The following is a 12876-nucleotide window of genomic DNA, read 5'->3' as shown; positions in this document are numbered from 1 at the left end:
GCAACCTCCGCCTCCTGGGTTCAGGCAATTCTCCTGCCTCAGCCTCCTGAGTAGCTGGGATTACAGGCATGCGCCACCAGGTCCAGCGGATTTTTTGTATTTTTAGTAGAGACGGGGTTTCACCATGTAGACCAGGATGTTTTCGATCTCTTGACCTCGTGATCCACCTGCCTCGGCCTCCCAAAGTGCTGGGATTACAGGCGTGAGCTACCGCGCCTGGCCTAGAGTCTGTCTTGATAACTGACGCCACATTGTTTCACTTCCAATCTGTACCATTTCACCACTGCCATGATCTGTTTTCAAGGGCAATTACTCATTCTTATTTTGGAAGTGGAAAAAAATCTAATTTTCCATTTTGTAAGAAACAGAAAAGAGGAAACAAAGTCAAATGTCACTGTGGCCAGGCACAATGGCTCATGCCTGTAATCCCCGCACTTTGGGAGGCTGAGGCAGGCGGATCACTTGAGGTCAGGAGTTTGAAACCAGATTGGACAAGTTGGTGAAACCCAATCTCTACTAAAAATACAAAAATTAGCCAGGCGTGGTGGCACATGCCTGTAATCCCAGCTACTCAGGAGGCTGAGGCAGGAGAATTGCTTGAACCCAGGAGGTGGAGGTTGCGGTGAGCTGAGAACGCACCACAGCATTCCAGCCTAGATGACAAAGTGGAACTCCATCTCAAAAAAAAAAAAAAAAAAAAAAGTCAAATGGCACTCTGAATACTGCAGCTGAAATTTCTAAGAGAACTCATGATTTTCTTTCTTGAAACCTGCTCCTGCCTCATCCCAGCAAATGATTCTGCCAATGACTTAGTTGCTCAGGGCATAAATATTGGAGTAATTATTGACTCCGCTCTTTCTTTCACATCCCACTTTTAATCCATCAGCAAATCTCATTGGCTCTACTTTTAAAGGTATCTCAAATATGAGCATTTCTGGCCATCTCCCATGGCTACCGCTCATTGGTCCAAGCCACCATCATCCCTGTGTAGCATGCTGCTATTGCTTCCTAACTGATTTGCTCACTTCCACTTTTACCTCCTTCAGTTTGATTCTTTGTATAGCAACCGTGATTGAACGTTTTCAAAACCATGCCGTCTGCTTCTCAAAACCTTTAAATAGTTTTCCATTCACACATTTAATCAACTTTGAAGTCTTTTCCATGATTTTCAAGACCTTAAACAATCTGCCCTTGTATCTTTCTGACCTCATTTTCTTTCACTCTTCTTTTTCACTCACTTCTTCGCTCGCTGGGCTTGACTTAAACGTAGAAAACACTCATCTCTTCAGGCCTTGATGCTGACTTCTACCTTAGGAACATTCTTTTTCCCCCGGGTAGTCACATGAGTAACTTCTCTACTGCATTATAAGCTTTGCTTGACTTTCTTAGCTAAAATAACACACCTTCTTCCCTCCTCCATCATTCTCTAGCCCCTTTTTCTATTTTATTTTTCTTCCTAACATTGATATTTCCCCTACTAGGGTGTCAGTGGAACACTGAATGTTAGGAAGAAAAATAAAATGAAAAGGGGGATAGAGAATAATGGAGCAGGGAAGAAGGTGTGTTATTACAGCTAAGACAGCGACTTTGTCTTTTGTTTACCACAGAATCCACAGTGCCTCACAAAGTAGATGCTCAATAAATATTTATTGGATGAATGAATGAATTATATACTAGCACTTGTGATTTTTTAAGTACATATTTTATAATAGTTATAAAATTAATGCTTAAAAGACAAAGTTTTAAAACTAATGCTTAAAAGAGAAGATGATAATTTTCATATTTTTTATTTTGGCTAATATTTTAGCAGTTTAACAATCTATATATGCATTTTCATCTGAGAATCCTCAAAGATAGCATTGCTATCCTAAGGCCGGGTGCGGTGACTCATGCCTGTGATCCCAGCACTTTGGAAGGCCAAGACAGGTGTATCACCTGAGGTTGGGATTTCAAGACTGGCCTAACCAACATGGAGAAACCCCGTCTCTACTAAAAATACAAAATTAGCCAGGTATGGTGGTGCATGCCTGTAATCCCAGCTACTTGGGAGGCTGAGGCAAGAGAATCGCTTGAACCTGGGAGGTGGAGGTTGCAGTGAGCCGAGATCACCCTTGCACTCCAGCCTGGGCAACAAGAGTGAAACTCTGTCTCAAAAAAAACGAATTGTTACCCTATTTGACAGATGAGGATAACTGAGATTCAGAATGCGTTAAGTGACTTTCTCAAGAAAACAGAGTTACTTAGTGTTGGAGTTAGGATTCAAACCCAGGTTTCTGATTATAATCAGATATCCTCTGATACTTCTGGTATGAAAACAGAGCATTCCAGCCTGCCCAACATGGTGAAACCCTGTCTCTACCAAAAATAGAAAAATTAGCCAGGCATGGTGGTGGCTACCTATAATCCCAGTACTCTGGAGGTGGAGGCAGGAGAATTGCTTTAACGCGGGAGGCAGTGAGCTGAGATCGTGCCATTGTACTGCAGCCTGGGCTACAAGAGCGAGAGTCTATCTCAGAAAAAAAAGAAAGAAAGAAAGAAAGAAAGAAATCATAATTTCAGTTATTTTATTCACCATAAATATTCACTTGAAAGTCACCTTAAAGTTATGATTCCTTTACCAGCTTATATTTTTTCTGTGTGTCTGTAAGTTTTTTTGTCCTCCTTTATTTGTCCTATTTTATCCTACAATTAAAAGTGAAAGATAACAATAGTCTTAGCAGAAAATTCTAATGAACACATGAATTCAACAAACATTTATTGACCACCTTCTAAGTGCTATGCGTGAGCAGAGATGATGATGTACAAAACATAGTGAGGGAGACAGAGAAGAAAATGCACACATTTAATGTATTGTGATAAGTACTGTATTTGGAGACTGCGTCAAGGACAGTGAGCTTTGGGAGCATGTTGGAGGGGTACCCAACTCAGGGAAGAGATGAAATCCCAAGGCCGTGATGTCTCAGCTAGGAACCGAGGACCATGTAGGACTAGGCCTGATAAGATAGTGAAAAGAGTGGGAGGCAGCCCAAGCAAAGAGAATACAAAGATCTGAAGTCAACACAGTTCATTCATGAGACTGTATTTCAACAGAATACAGATACACGGAATTAACTATGAAGGGAGACTTTGGTCTCTTCAAAGATTTTCCCTCGGATCAAGTCACTTCACTGGTTCTGCCTCCATTTCTTATCTATAAAATGGAGGCCACACTACATGGCCATAGTTGTTAGATAATAATAATTATTATTATAGTAATAGTAACTTCCATGTATTGAATGTTTACTAAATGCCAAGCACATTTAATCATCACTTCAACCTATATGATATGGCTACTGCTATTACCCCTGTTTTACAGATGAGTAAACTGAGGAGTACAGAGTCTAAGCTTTCGCAAGTTTAAACGAGGGTATTAGGCAGTGTCAGAACTAGGATTTGAACCAGTTCTATCTGATGCCAAAGTATTAGGTCATAAATGCTACATCAAAACATTAAAGAAATCTTTATATTAAATGCCTGAAAGTTTTGTTATTATAATAATTTCTCATAACCATAAGCAGAAGAACAGGTACATTAACACCTCAATTGGCTTCTTTTCTTAAAAAAAAATTCTCTAAGAATTTTATTTTCTGTTTCCACCACAAATATAAACTTTTTTAAAGTTCTTCAACTTTAACATCACCTTCACCAAAGTATTGTTTTTTACTGACATCAGTTGAATACCCATTATAGTGGCAGGCCTTGTTTTAAGGACTTTGCCTTTGATGTTATTAATCCTCTGGGAAATAGATTTTTTTCATGTTTTCCAGATGAAGAAACCAAAGCTCAAAGAAGTTAAGTAAACCTCTCAAAGTTACATAATTGTTAAGAGATGAAGCAGAATTTGGAATCAGATCTATCTGGTACCAAGACCAATGCTCATTCCACATTGTCTCGATGTAAAAGCCATCTCAAAATAAAGAGTAAAAGACAGTCACATTAAAATACAATATATAGGCCAGGCACAATGCCTCATGCCTATAATCCCAAAGCTTTGGGACATGGAGGTGGGAGGACCATTTGAGATCCTTTGAATTGGAGACCAGCCTGGGCAACATAGAGAAACCTTGTCTCTACAGAAAATGTAAATATTAGCCAGACGTGGTGGTGCGTGGCTGTAGTCTCAGCTACTCAGGAGGCTGAGGCGGGAGAATTGCTTGAATCTAGGAGTTTAAGGCTGCAGTGAGCTATGATCATGCCACTGCACTCCATCCTGGGTGAAAGAATGAGACCCTGTCTTTCTTTTCTAAAAAAAAAGAAAAAGAAAGAAAGAAGAAAGAAAGAGAAACAAGAAAATAAAACACAATAAACAGTAATGTCCAAGAAAGCCATCCTGATTTATAAGGCACTTGAATTCCCCCCACCATCTAAACATATACAGAAATGAGGCTAAAGAAATAGTTGAGTGGGCCGGGCACGGTGGCTCACGCCTGTAATCCCAGCACTTTGGGAGGCCGAGGCGGGTGGATCACGAGGTCAAGAGATCGAGACCATCCTGGTCAACATGGTGAAACCCCGTCTCTACTAAGAATACAAAAAATTAGCTGGGCATGGTGGCGCATGCCTGTAATCCCAGCTACTCCGGAGGCTGAGGCAGGAGAATTGCCTGAACCCAGGAGGCGGAGGCTGCGGTGAGCGGAGATCGCGCCATTGCACTCCAGCCTGGGTAACATGAGTGAAACTCCATCTCAAAAAAAAAAAAGAAACAGTTGAGTTACAAATGAGGATTTTTAGTGTATTAATTACATTTTCAAATAACATTTCTCACTTTATTTCATATATCTTTAACTGTTCCTCCATGTAATTATGCACAAATGAGAAAGATTTTCAATTGAGGTATCAATTATACTTCCATATACTATTTTGTGTATTATTCACTATTCCACAAAATTTAATATATAGCCATATAGTTCTATGTAATGAGTATTTAATAATTCAATTAATTTCTTATTACTGACATGGTTCCAATTTTTTAAATATTATCTTATGATGAACATCTTTGTAGACAAATCTTTGCCCTCCAACACCTTTACATTTTATTTATTTATTTATTTATTATTTATTTATTGAGGCAGAGTTTTGCTCTTGTTGCCCAGGCTGGCATGCAATGGTGCAATCTCGGCTCACTGCAACCTCTGCCTCCTGGGTTCAAATGATTCTCTTGCCTCAGCCTCCTGAGTAGCTGGGATTACAGGCAGCCACCACCACACCCAGCTGATTTTTTGTATTTTTGGTAGAGACAGTGTTCCACCATGCTGCCCAAGCTGGTCTCAAACTCCTGACCTCAGGTGATCCACCCACCTTGACCTCCCAAAGTGTTGGGATTACAGGCGTGAGCCACTGCACCCAGCCACCTTTGCATTTTAAATTGATCTTTTTAAAAAGGCACAATGGATTTCATCCAAATAAGTGGCTCTAGTAGGGGCAATCTCAGTCTGTGGCAAGTAGGTGGGAAAAATATTTTACTGTGGGTGATCCTTTCAGTCATCTCTAATTGCCCCTCAAGGTGGCTGCCTGCTTTGCCAATTTAGAGGTTAGTTTGGGATAGCATTCTAGAAGTTTGGGAACAAGGAGAGTTCCTAGAAAGCTTTATGTGTGATGTAAGTGAAGCTATGGTATAAGAGAAAGGAAAGAAATCAACTGAAGTAAGTTCTGTCATCAGATGTTAAAGCCAGGAAAGATTTAGAAGATTACTTTTTTTGCCTCTTTTCTCAGCACAGGGCCCAGCACACAGTAGCCAAAAATGACAAACAGTCTTCATCTCCATTGCCATCTCTGACTGGTGATGGCTGAGAGTGGAATGCTAGGAAAGTCAAGGTCAATGGGAAGAGTACTGAAATCACTGAGCTGCATCTTTTAAGGATGAGAGAAAGTGACAGCCCAAGTCACAAATTTGCAATCCTTTAGTAAATGTTTGAATGAATAAATGGATATAATATTAAACATATAAAATCGTCATGCATTATTATATTATTTTTATTTTATTTTATTTTATTTTTGAGGTGGAGTCTCGCACTGTTGCCCAGGCTGGAGTGCACTGGTGCAATCTCGGCTCAGCCGCAACCTCCGCCTCCAGAGTTCAAGCAATTCTCCTGCCTCAGCCTCCTGAGCAGCTGGGATTACAGGCACCTGCCACCATGCCTGGCTAATTTTTGTATTTTTAGTAAAGATGGGGTTTCACCATGTTGGCCAGGCTGGTCTTGAACTCCTGATCTGGTGATCCATCCACCTCTGCCTCCCAAAGTGCTGGGATTACAGGCATGAGCCACCCTGCCAGGCCTATTATATTATTTTATTTTTTTTTCTATTTTTTATTTATTTTTATATTTTTTTAATAGAGACAGGGTTTCACCATGGTCTCGATCCCTTAACCTTGCGATCCAGCTGCCTCGGCCTCCCAAAGTGCTGGGATTACAGGCGTGAGCCACCGTGCCCCGCCATATTATTTTCTTAATACTACAAATACTTATTTTTTGAATAGATAATATCATATAATTAAAATACAAAAGTTAGGAAGAATACAGAGTGAAGTCTCCTGACAAGCATCATATTCCACTGTCTCTCACTTCCCTCTTAATCAAAGTTAATTTAAGATTTTTTTAAAGCCTAGGCTCTAATTCATATCTTTGTAGTCTTATGTGAAGAGGCTAAATCATCATAGTTTTCAAAAGCAGATTGAGCCTAGTAAAAACACTGAATTTAAACAGCTTGTCTCTAGCGAGCTTGTCAAAAAACAAAAACATTATTTTTCATGAGCTAGCTAGATCAAGTCCATATTTTCAGTAACTAGATGAGATTATGTTGTCAATATCTTTCAATTTCTATAATTCTATTACATTCAAGGTAAAAAGGAGAGGGTGGAGAGCAAATCTCTGTGTATGAAAGCATTTTATAACTAAAAGACCATTATAGGTATTAGCAATATCAAGCTTAGAAATTTTATTTAATATTACTATACTTATGTCATAGCTTTCACAACTGAACTTGCATTTAAAGAGTTTAATAAAGTGATAATCTTAATCCAGGTTTTTATTTTCAATTTAAGGGAAATTTTATTCTGTTCTTATTTATTTCATAATTTGAGAGTAATACTTAAGTCTTTAAAGTTTATAAAAGGGGATGGGTACAGTGGCTCACGCCTGTAATCCCAGCACTTTTGGAAGCTGAGGTGAGCAGATCACTTGAGTCCGGTAGTTTCAGACCAGCATGGGCAACATGGCAAAATCTTGTCTCTGGAAAAAATACAAAAATAAAGTAGCCAGGTGTGGTGGCACATGCCTGTAGTCCCAGCTACATGGAAGGCTGAGGTGGGAGGATTATTTGAGCACATGAGGCGGAGGTTACAGGGAGCTGAGATTGCATCACTGCACTCCAGCCTGGGTGACAAAGTGAGACCTTGTCTCAAAAATAAATAAATAAATAAATTGTAAAAGTATTAAAATTAGGCAATTCTTAATTTTGAGCTTTCAGTTCTAACGAATCTGCTGTGCTATAATAGACATAGACTTGTTATTCCCTAGAAATGATCCAAACTTTTTGTTATTATTATTTTGTGACAGCATGCAAGACGACAGCATAGAAGCTTCTACTTCCATATCTCAGCTTCTAAGAGAGAGCTATTTAGCTGAAACCAGACATCGGGGAAACAATGAGAGGAGCCGAGCAGAGCCTTCCTCCAACCCTTTCCATTTTGGCAGTCCTTCTGGCGCTGCTGAAGGAGGGGGAGGCCAGGATGACCTTCCAGATCTTTCAGCCTTTCTGAGCCAAGAAGAATTGGATGAAAGTGTCAATCTGGCAAGACTGGCCATCAATCACGACCCTTTGGAGAAGGCAGATGAAACTCAAGCTAGAAAACGACTTTCTTCTGATCAGATGAAACACTCACCTAATTTAAGTTTTGAGCCTAACTTCTGCCAGGATAACCCTCGAAGTCCCACCAGCTCTAAAGAAAGCCCCCAGGAGGCAAAAAGGCCACAGTATTGTTCTGAAAGCCAGTCCAAAAAAGTATTCTTAAATAAGGCTGCTGACTTCATTGAAGAGCTATCCTCCCTTTTCAAAGCCCACAGCTCCAAAAGGATTAGACCTCGTGCTTGCAAAAACCACAAGAGTAAACTGGAATCTCAAAACAAAGTTATGCAGGAAAATAGCTCCAGTTTCTCAGATCTGTCAGAAAGACGAGAAAGATCTTCTGTTCCCATCCCTATCCCTGCGGATACCAGGGATAATGAAGTGAATCATGCCCTCGAACAGCAGGAAGCCAAGAGGCGTGAATCGGAGCAGGCTGCCAGTGAGGCGGCTGGTGGAGACGCCACCCCAGGGTCTTCACCTTCATCTCTCTACTATGAAGAACCTCTGGGGCAACCTCCCCGGTTCACTCAAAAGTTACGGAGCAGAGAAGTTCCAGAAGGAACTCGAGTACAGTTGGATTGCATAGTGGTAGGAATTCCACCACCTCAAGTAAGGTAAAAATGCCCCATTAGTAATGTTGAGTTAATGTTGCTTTCCATCTACCGCGACCCTCCTGAGTGTTACCCTCTAAGTGTGTGGTTTCAAAAATTATATACTCCCTTTAAGAAAAGTAGTCAGTGTCTAAAGCAGCTCGGTCCAATAATGATGTAAACCTAGTTGTGTATGTAATTTTAATTTCTCCAGTAGCCACATTTTTAAAAACTAAAAAGAACCAGGTGAAATTAAAGTTAATTACATACCTTATTTAGCCAACATATTAAGAAAATTATCTTTCAATATATAACCAATATAAGGATTATTAATAAGATATTTTGCATTATTTTTATCATACCAGGGATTTGAAGCCCAGTGTGAATTCTACACTTACAGCATGTTTCAATTTGGATGTTAAATTTCCCTAGAGAATATACCTGCATTTTGTCTGGGCACAGTGGCTCACATGTATAATCCCAGCACTTTGGGAGGCCAAGGTGGGCAGATCACTTGAGGTCAGAAGTTCAAGACCAGCCTGGCCAACATGGCGAAATCCCATCTCTACTAAAAATACAAAAAACTTAGCCAGGCATGGTGACAGGCACCTCTAATGCCAACTACTCAGGAGGCTGAGGGAGGGAGAATTTCTTGAACCTGGGAGGCAGAAGTTGCAGTGAACTGAGATCGCACCACTACACTCCAGCCTGCGCTACAGAGTGAGACTCCATCTCAAAAGAAACAAATACATACATACATACATACATACATACATACATACATAAAATGTATAATTAAAAATTCAGTTATTTAGCTGCACAAGCCACATTTCAAGTGCCCAATAACTGCATGTGTCTAATGACTCTAGTATTGGACAGTGCAGGACTACAGTTTATAGCCTAAAAAAGGTTTCTACTCAGTGAATACCTGCAGTATTTTTAAACTTTAAAGAAAGCCAAATAATAGCATAAAGACTGATAGACTTGAGCTGAGGCTAAAGTCAATTTAAAGACTCATTGTATGTGTATTAAATGTATTATAAACTTTCAATACCAGCTTCATGAACACTATGACTGATGGACAGAGAGGATATTCATCTTTTATTTGTCTACCAGGGTTGGCTTTTCTCTGAGGCAAATGTCTCATATATAAGTTATATGTAAGTTTCAGGACTCCTCATTTGCCTAGGCTACACCTAATTTTGCATTCTAATTTTATTTTACTTTTTAAAGGAGTCCTTCCATATTTATGAGCTTCAGGTCCCACAAAACCTGGAACCAGCCTTAGCCAGCAGGGTAACATGTGCTACCTTTGATATTATAATGGAATAATATGTGAATAATATGGTTGAAGTGGATTACTTTTGTAGAGAGTTCCTGGTATTTAGAGTCCTAGAAGAGTTTCTTTGTAACTACCTGATTATTACTAGAATGTGATTTCATTACTATTTCACATTTATTCTCTGTATGTAAATAGGGCATCTGGGCATCATTTTTATTCCATAATATCCATATTATAGGACAATACTAGTATTAATATTAATAATAGTATTTTTATTTATATATGCATATTAATTCAAGGGATTCTGGCCCAAAGACATATTCATATCTTGAGTTTTGCTTTTCAAAGGTAACATAAGGCAGTATCAAATATTATTTCTATAATGGCAGATACATTTAACTATTAGGTTATCCTGCTGGCCTCCTTGAGGGCAGGGATTCTGTTGTTTTTACCTTTGTGTTTTGAGCACCAAGCACAGCTTTGGGCTCATAGTAGTCACTCAGAAATGTTGAATGAGCTAGTGGATAAAGAAACAGGAAAACAAGAAACTTAACTATTTAAATCAGAGGTGAGACAGTTGGCCTAAGATGTAGCAAAGGGTTGGAACTGAAAAACACAGGGTGGTATCTGCCCTTCTGCTCTGAACGTGCCTGATGATACTCCCTGGGGCTCTGGACGGTAATGCCATCGAAATGTCATTACAGCCCCATGGCAGATACCTCTCTGTGGCATCTGATCAGTCTAAATAAGCTGGTGAGCACTCCAGTTGTGATGCATGCAAAACTTAGTCCTGTCCAATCTATTAGTTTCTGGACGTAGATTGATCAAAACAAAAATAGACCAGATTATTCAGGTCTCATCCTGCCCATTTTTCAACCATGGCAATCTCAGATACAAGAATGAATTTAATGCACCACTAAGAAATATCGGTTAGGAAGAACAGTAAAGTACCCATTCCCTACAAAGCAAAGCAATGTGGTGGCCGCTCAGAAACCATTTAATCAGCCAACTAAAAATTTACAAATCTTTAAATCTAACAGTGAAAGAAATGTACACAGTTTCCATGTAGCAATGCTAATTTTTCCTGGGAAGAATTTCTTTAGTGACAGAATTCATGCAGGTATCCCAACCACTGGTTCGATGCTAGGAAATTAGTAGGTATTTGCTAAATATTTTCTGAATGAATTTGTGCTTAATTTCATGACTGCAATTATATTAAGGACAGAATTAGAATTTTCCATGTAGACTATTAGCTGTCATTTTCCTAAGCACAGAATTTATATAATCCAGTCAGAAAGCAAATATTTCTTTATTTAGTTTTTACTATGTGCTCAGCACTGTGATCAATGCAATGACAGGCACAATATAAATGTGCATTCCTGCTGTCAAGGAGCTTACAATACAGTTAAAGAAATAATCCTGGGCTGGGTGCAGTGGCTCACGCCTATAATCCCAGCACTTTTGGAGGCCAAGGAGGGTGGATCATGAGGTCAAGAGATTGAGACCATCCTGGTCAACATGGTAAAATCCCATCTCTACTAAAAAAAAATAATTAAAATAAAATAAAGAATCCTAATTTTTATAGTACAAACTTTAAGTACTGCCAGATGTCAGAGAAGGAGTGAAGGACTAGAAAGGTCAAAGAAGGTCTTTAGAGATGCAGGAGGATTTTACTTGAACTTTGAGTAGTGAAAATTTAGGTAGAAAGTTTCTCATTTATTAATTCAACAAATACTGATCTAGTTACTAAGTGATTTCACTGAGAGTACAAAACAATTGTGAGCTATTAGAGGTCGGGAACCTTGTTTTGAAACCAAATCTAAACTCTTCTGAGAGGGTGGCTCACAAACTAGTAGAGGAATCAGGCAGGCAGCAAACCAATCGCAGTGGTAGCTTAAAGGAGCATATGAGTCGTTTGACCTGGAGCACACAATAAGAAAGCATTAACACAGGAGATACAGGAGGCCCAGGGCAGAAGGGAAAGCAAGTTCAAAGCTCCCGAGGCAAGTGTTATCAGGGGACCCTAAGTAATTGTCTATGTCTAGAACATAAGGTAAAGCTAAGGAAAGATTAGAGATAAGCTTGAAGAGGTAGGTGGAAGGAATGGGTCCTTTCAGGTCAGGTCACTTCATCATATTTATGTAAGGGCACAGATGCTCTAATTATAATAATATTTTTTAAATGGCAGGGAGGACACTGACCAAACTGGAAAGGAGGGTAGAGTCAGATGACTTTGAAGAACTTTGAAAGCAAAGCAGAGTAGTTGAGACTTGGTTTCAAAACAAACTGAAAACCATTTAAGGTGGTTTATAGGGAAGTAATAAGATGAAAGGGAGGATTTAAGAAGAATTAATCTGGAAGAATAAGTCACATTTAGAAAAAATAAAGCCACAAAGCCACTTAGGAAGCTGCAGAAGGCATCCCAGGCATCCGATGCTCTGGTCAATCTTGGGTGGGTGTGGTAGGAGCGAGGAGAAGAGATGTCAGTGAGTGACATTTAGAAGAAAAGAAATCAAGCTGAACTACGTGACACACCACAGAGGAAGGCTGGGTATACAAAACTTACTCTACAAGTTTGTGGAGCTGGATACTTGAAAGAAAGATGGGGTCTCCAGTAAGGACTGAGACAATGGAAAAAGTGGTTGGTTTGTGGAGAAGGTCGATGGGAATTTGAGCCTGAGGCCACAGAAGGACCATTTCCAATAGGCAGCCAGAAATGTAGGACTGAAAATCAGATGAGAGAGTAGTGGAACTAGAAACATTCCAAGGAATACCCTGGACACTGAGACAAGCCTGACACAATATCTCTGCAGTTACAAAGGAACTGTAAACACAAGTAGCACTTGGAACCAACTTCTAGTTGGTTCAGTCCAGTGCTAGAGTGGAGTAGTATTTTGGAGACAGAGTCTCTCTCTGTCACCCAGGCTGAAGTGCAATTGCCAGATCTTGGCTTACTGCAACCTCTGCCTCCCGGGTTCAAGCAATTCTCTTGCCTCAGCCTCCCAAGTAGCTGGGATTACAGGCGCCCACCACCATGCCTGGCTAATTTTTTGTATTTTCAGTAGAGACAGTGTTTCACCATGTTGGCCGGGCTGGTCTTAAACTCCTGACCTCAGGTGA

General features: G+C 39.8%; 1 protein-coding gene across 3 annotated transcripts in view; it reads left to right on the top strand.

Moving 5' to 3' along the window:
* Window positions 1–12876, top strand: part of MYPN (myopalladin) — a 108430-nt gene that overhangs the window by 10678 nt on the left and 84876 nt on the right. For all 3 annotated transcript variants that reach the window (XM_017513730.2, XM_017513729.2, XM_037733198.1), the window contains one exon: window positions 7596–8498. In XM_017513730.2, the coding sequence (XP_017369219.1) occupies window positions 7597–8498 (902 nt within the window). In that variant the 5' untranslated portion in view covers window position 7596. The remainder of the gene's footprint in view (window positions 1–7595; window positions 8499–12876) is intronic.

Source organism: Cebus imitator, unplaced genomic scaffold (assembly GCF_001604975.1).
Source record: "Cebus imitator isolate Cc_AM_T3 unplaced genomic scaffold, Cebus_imitator-1.0 Scaffold499, whole genome shotgun sequence".
Lineage (NCBI taxonomy): Eukaryota > Metazoa > Chordata > Mammalia > Primates > Cebidae > Cebus > Cebus imitator.
Note: the sequence above shows the minus strand (reverse complement) of the source record. Positions and strands in the feature narration are given on the sequence as shown.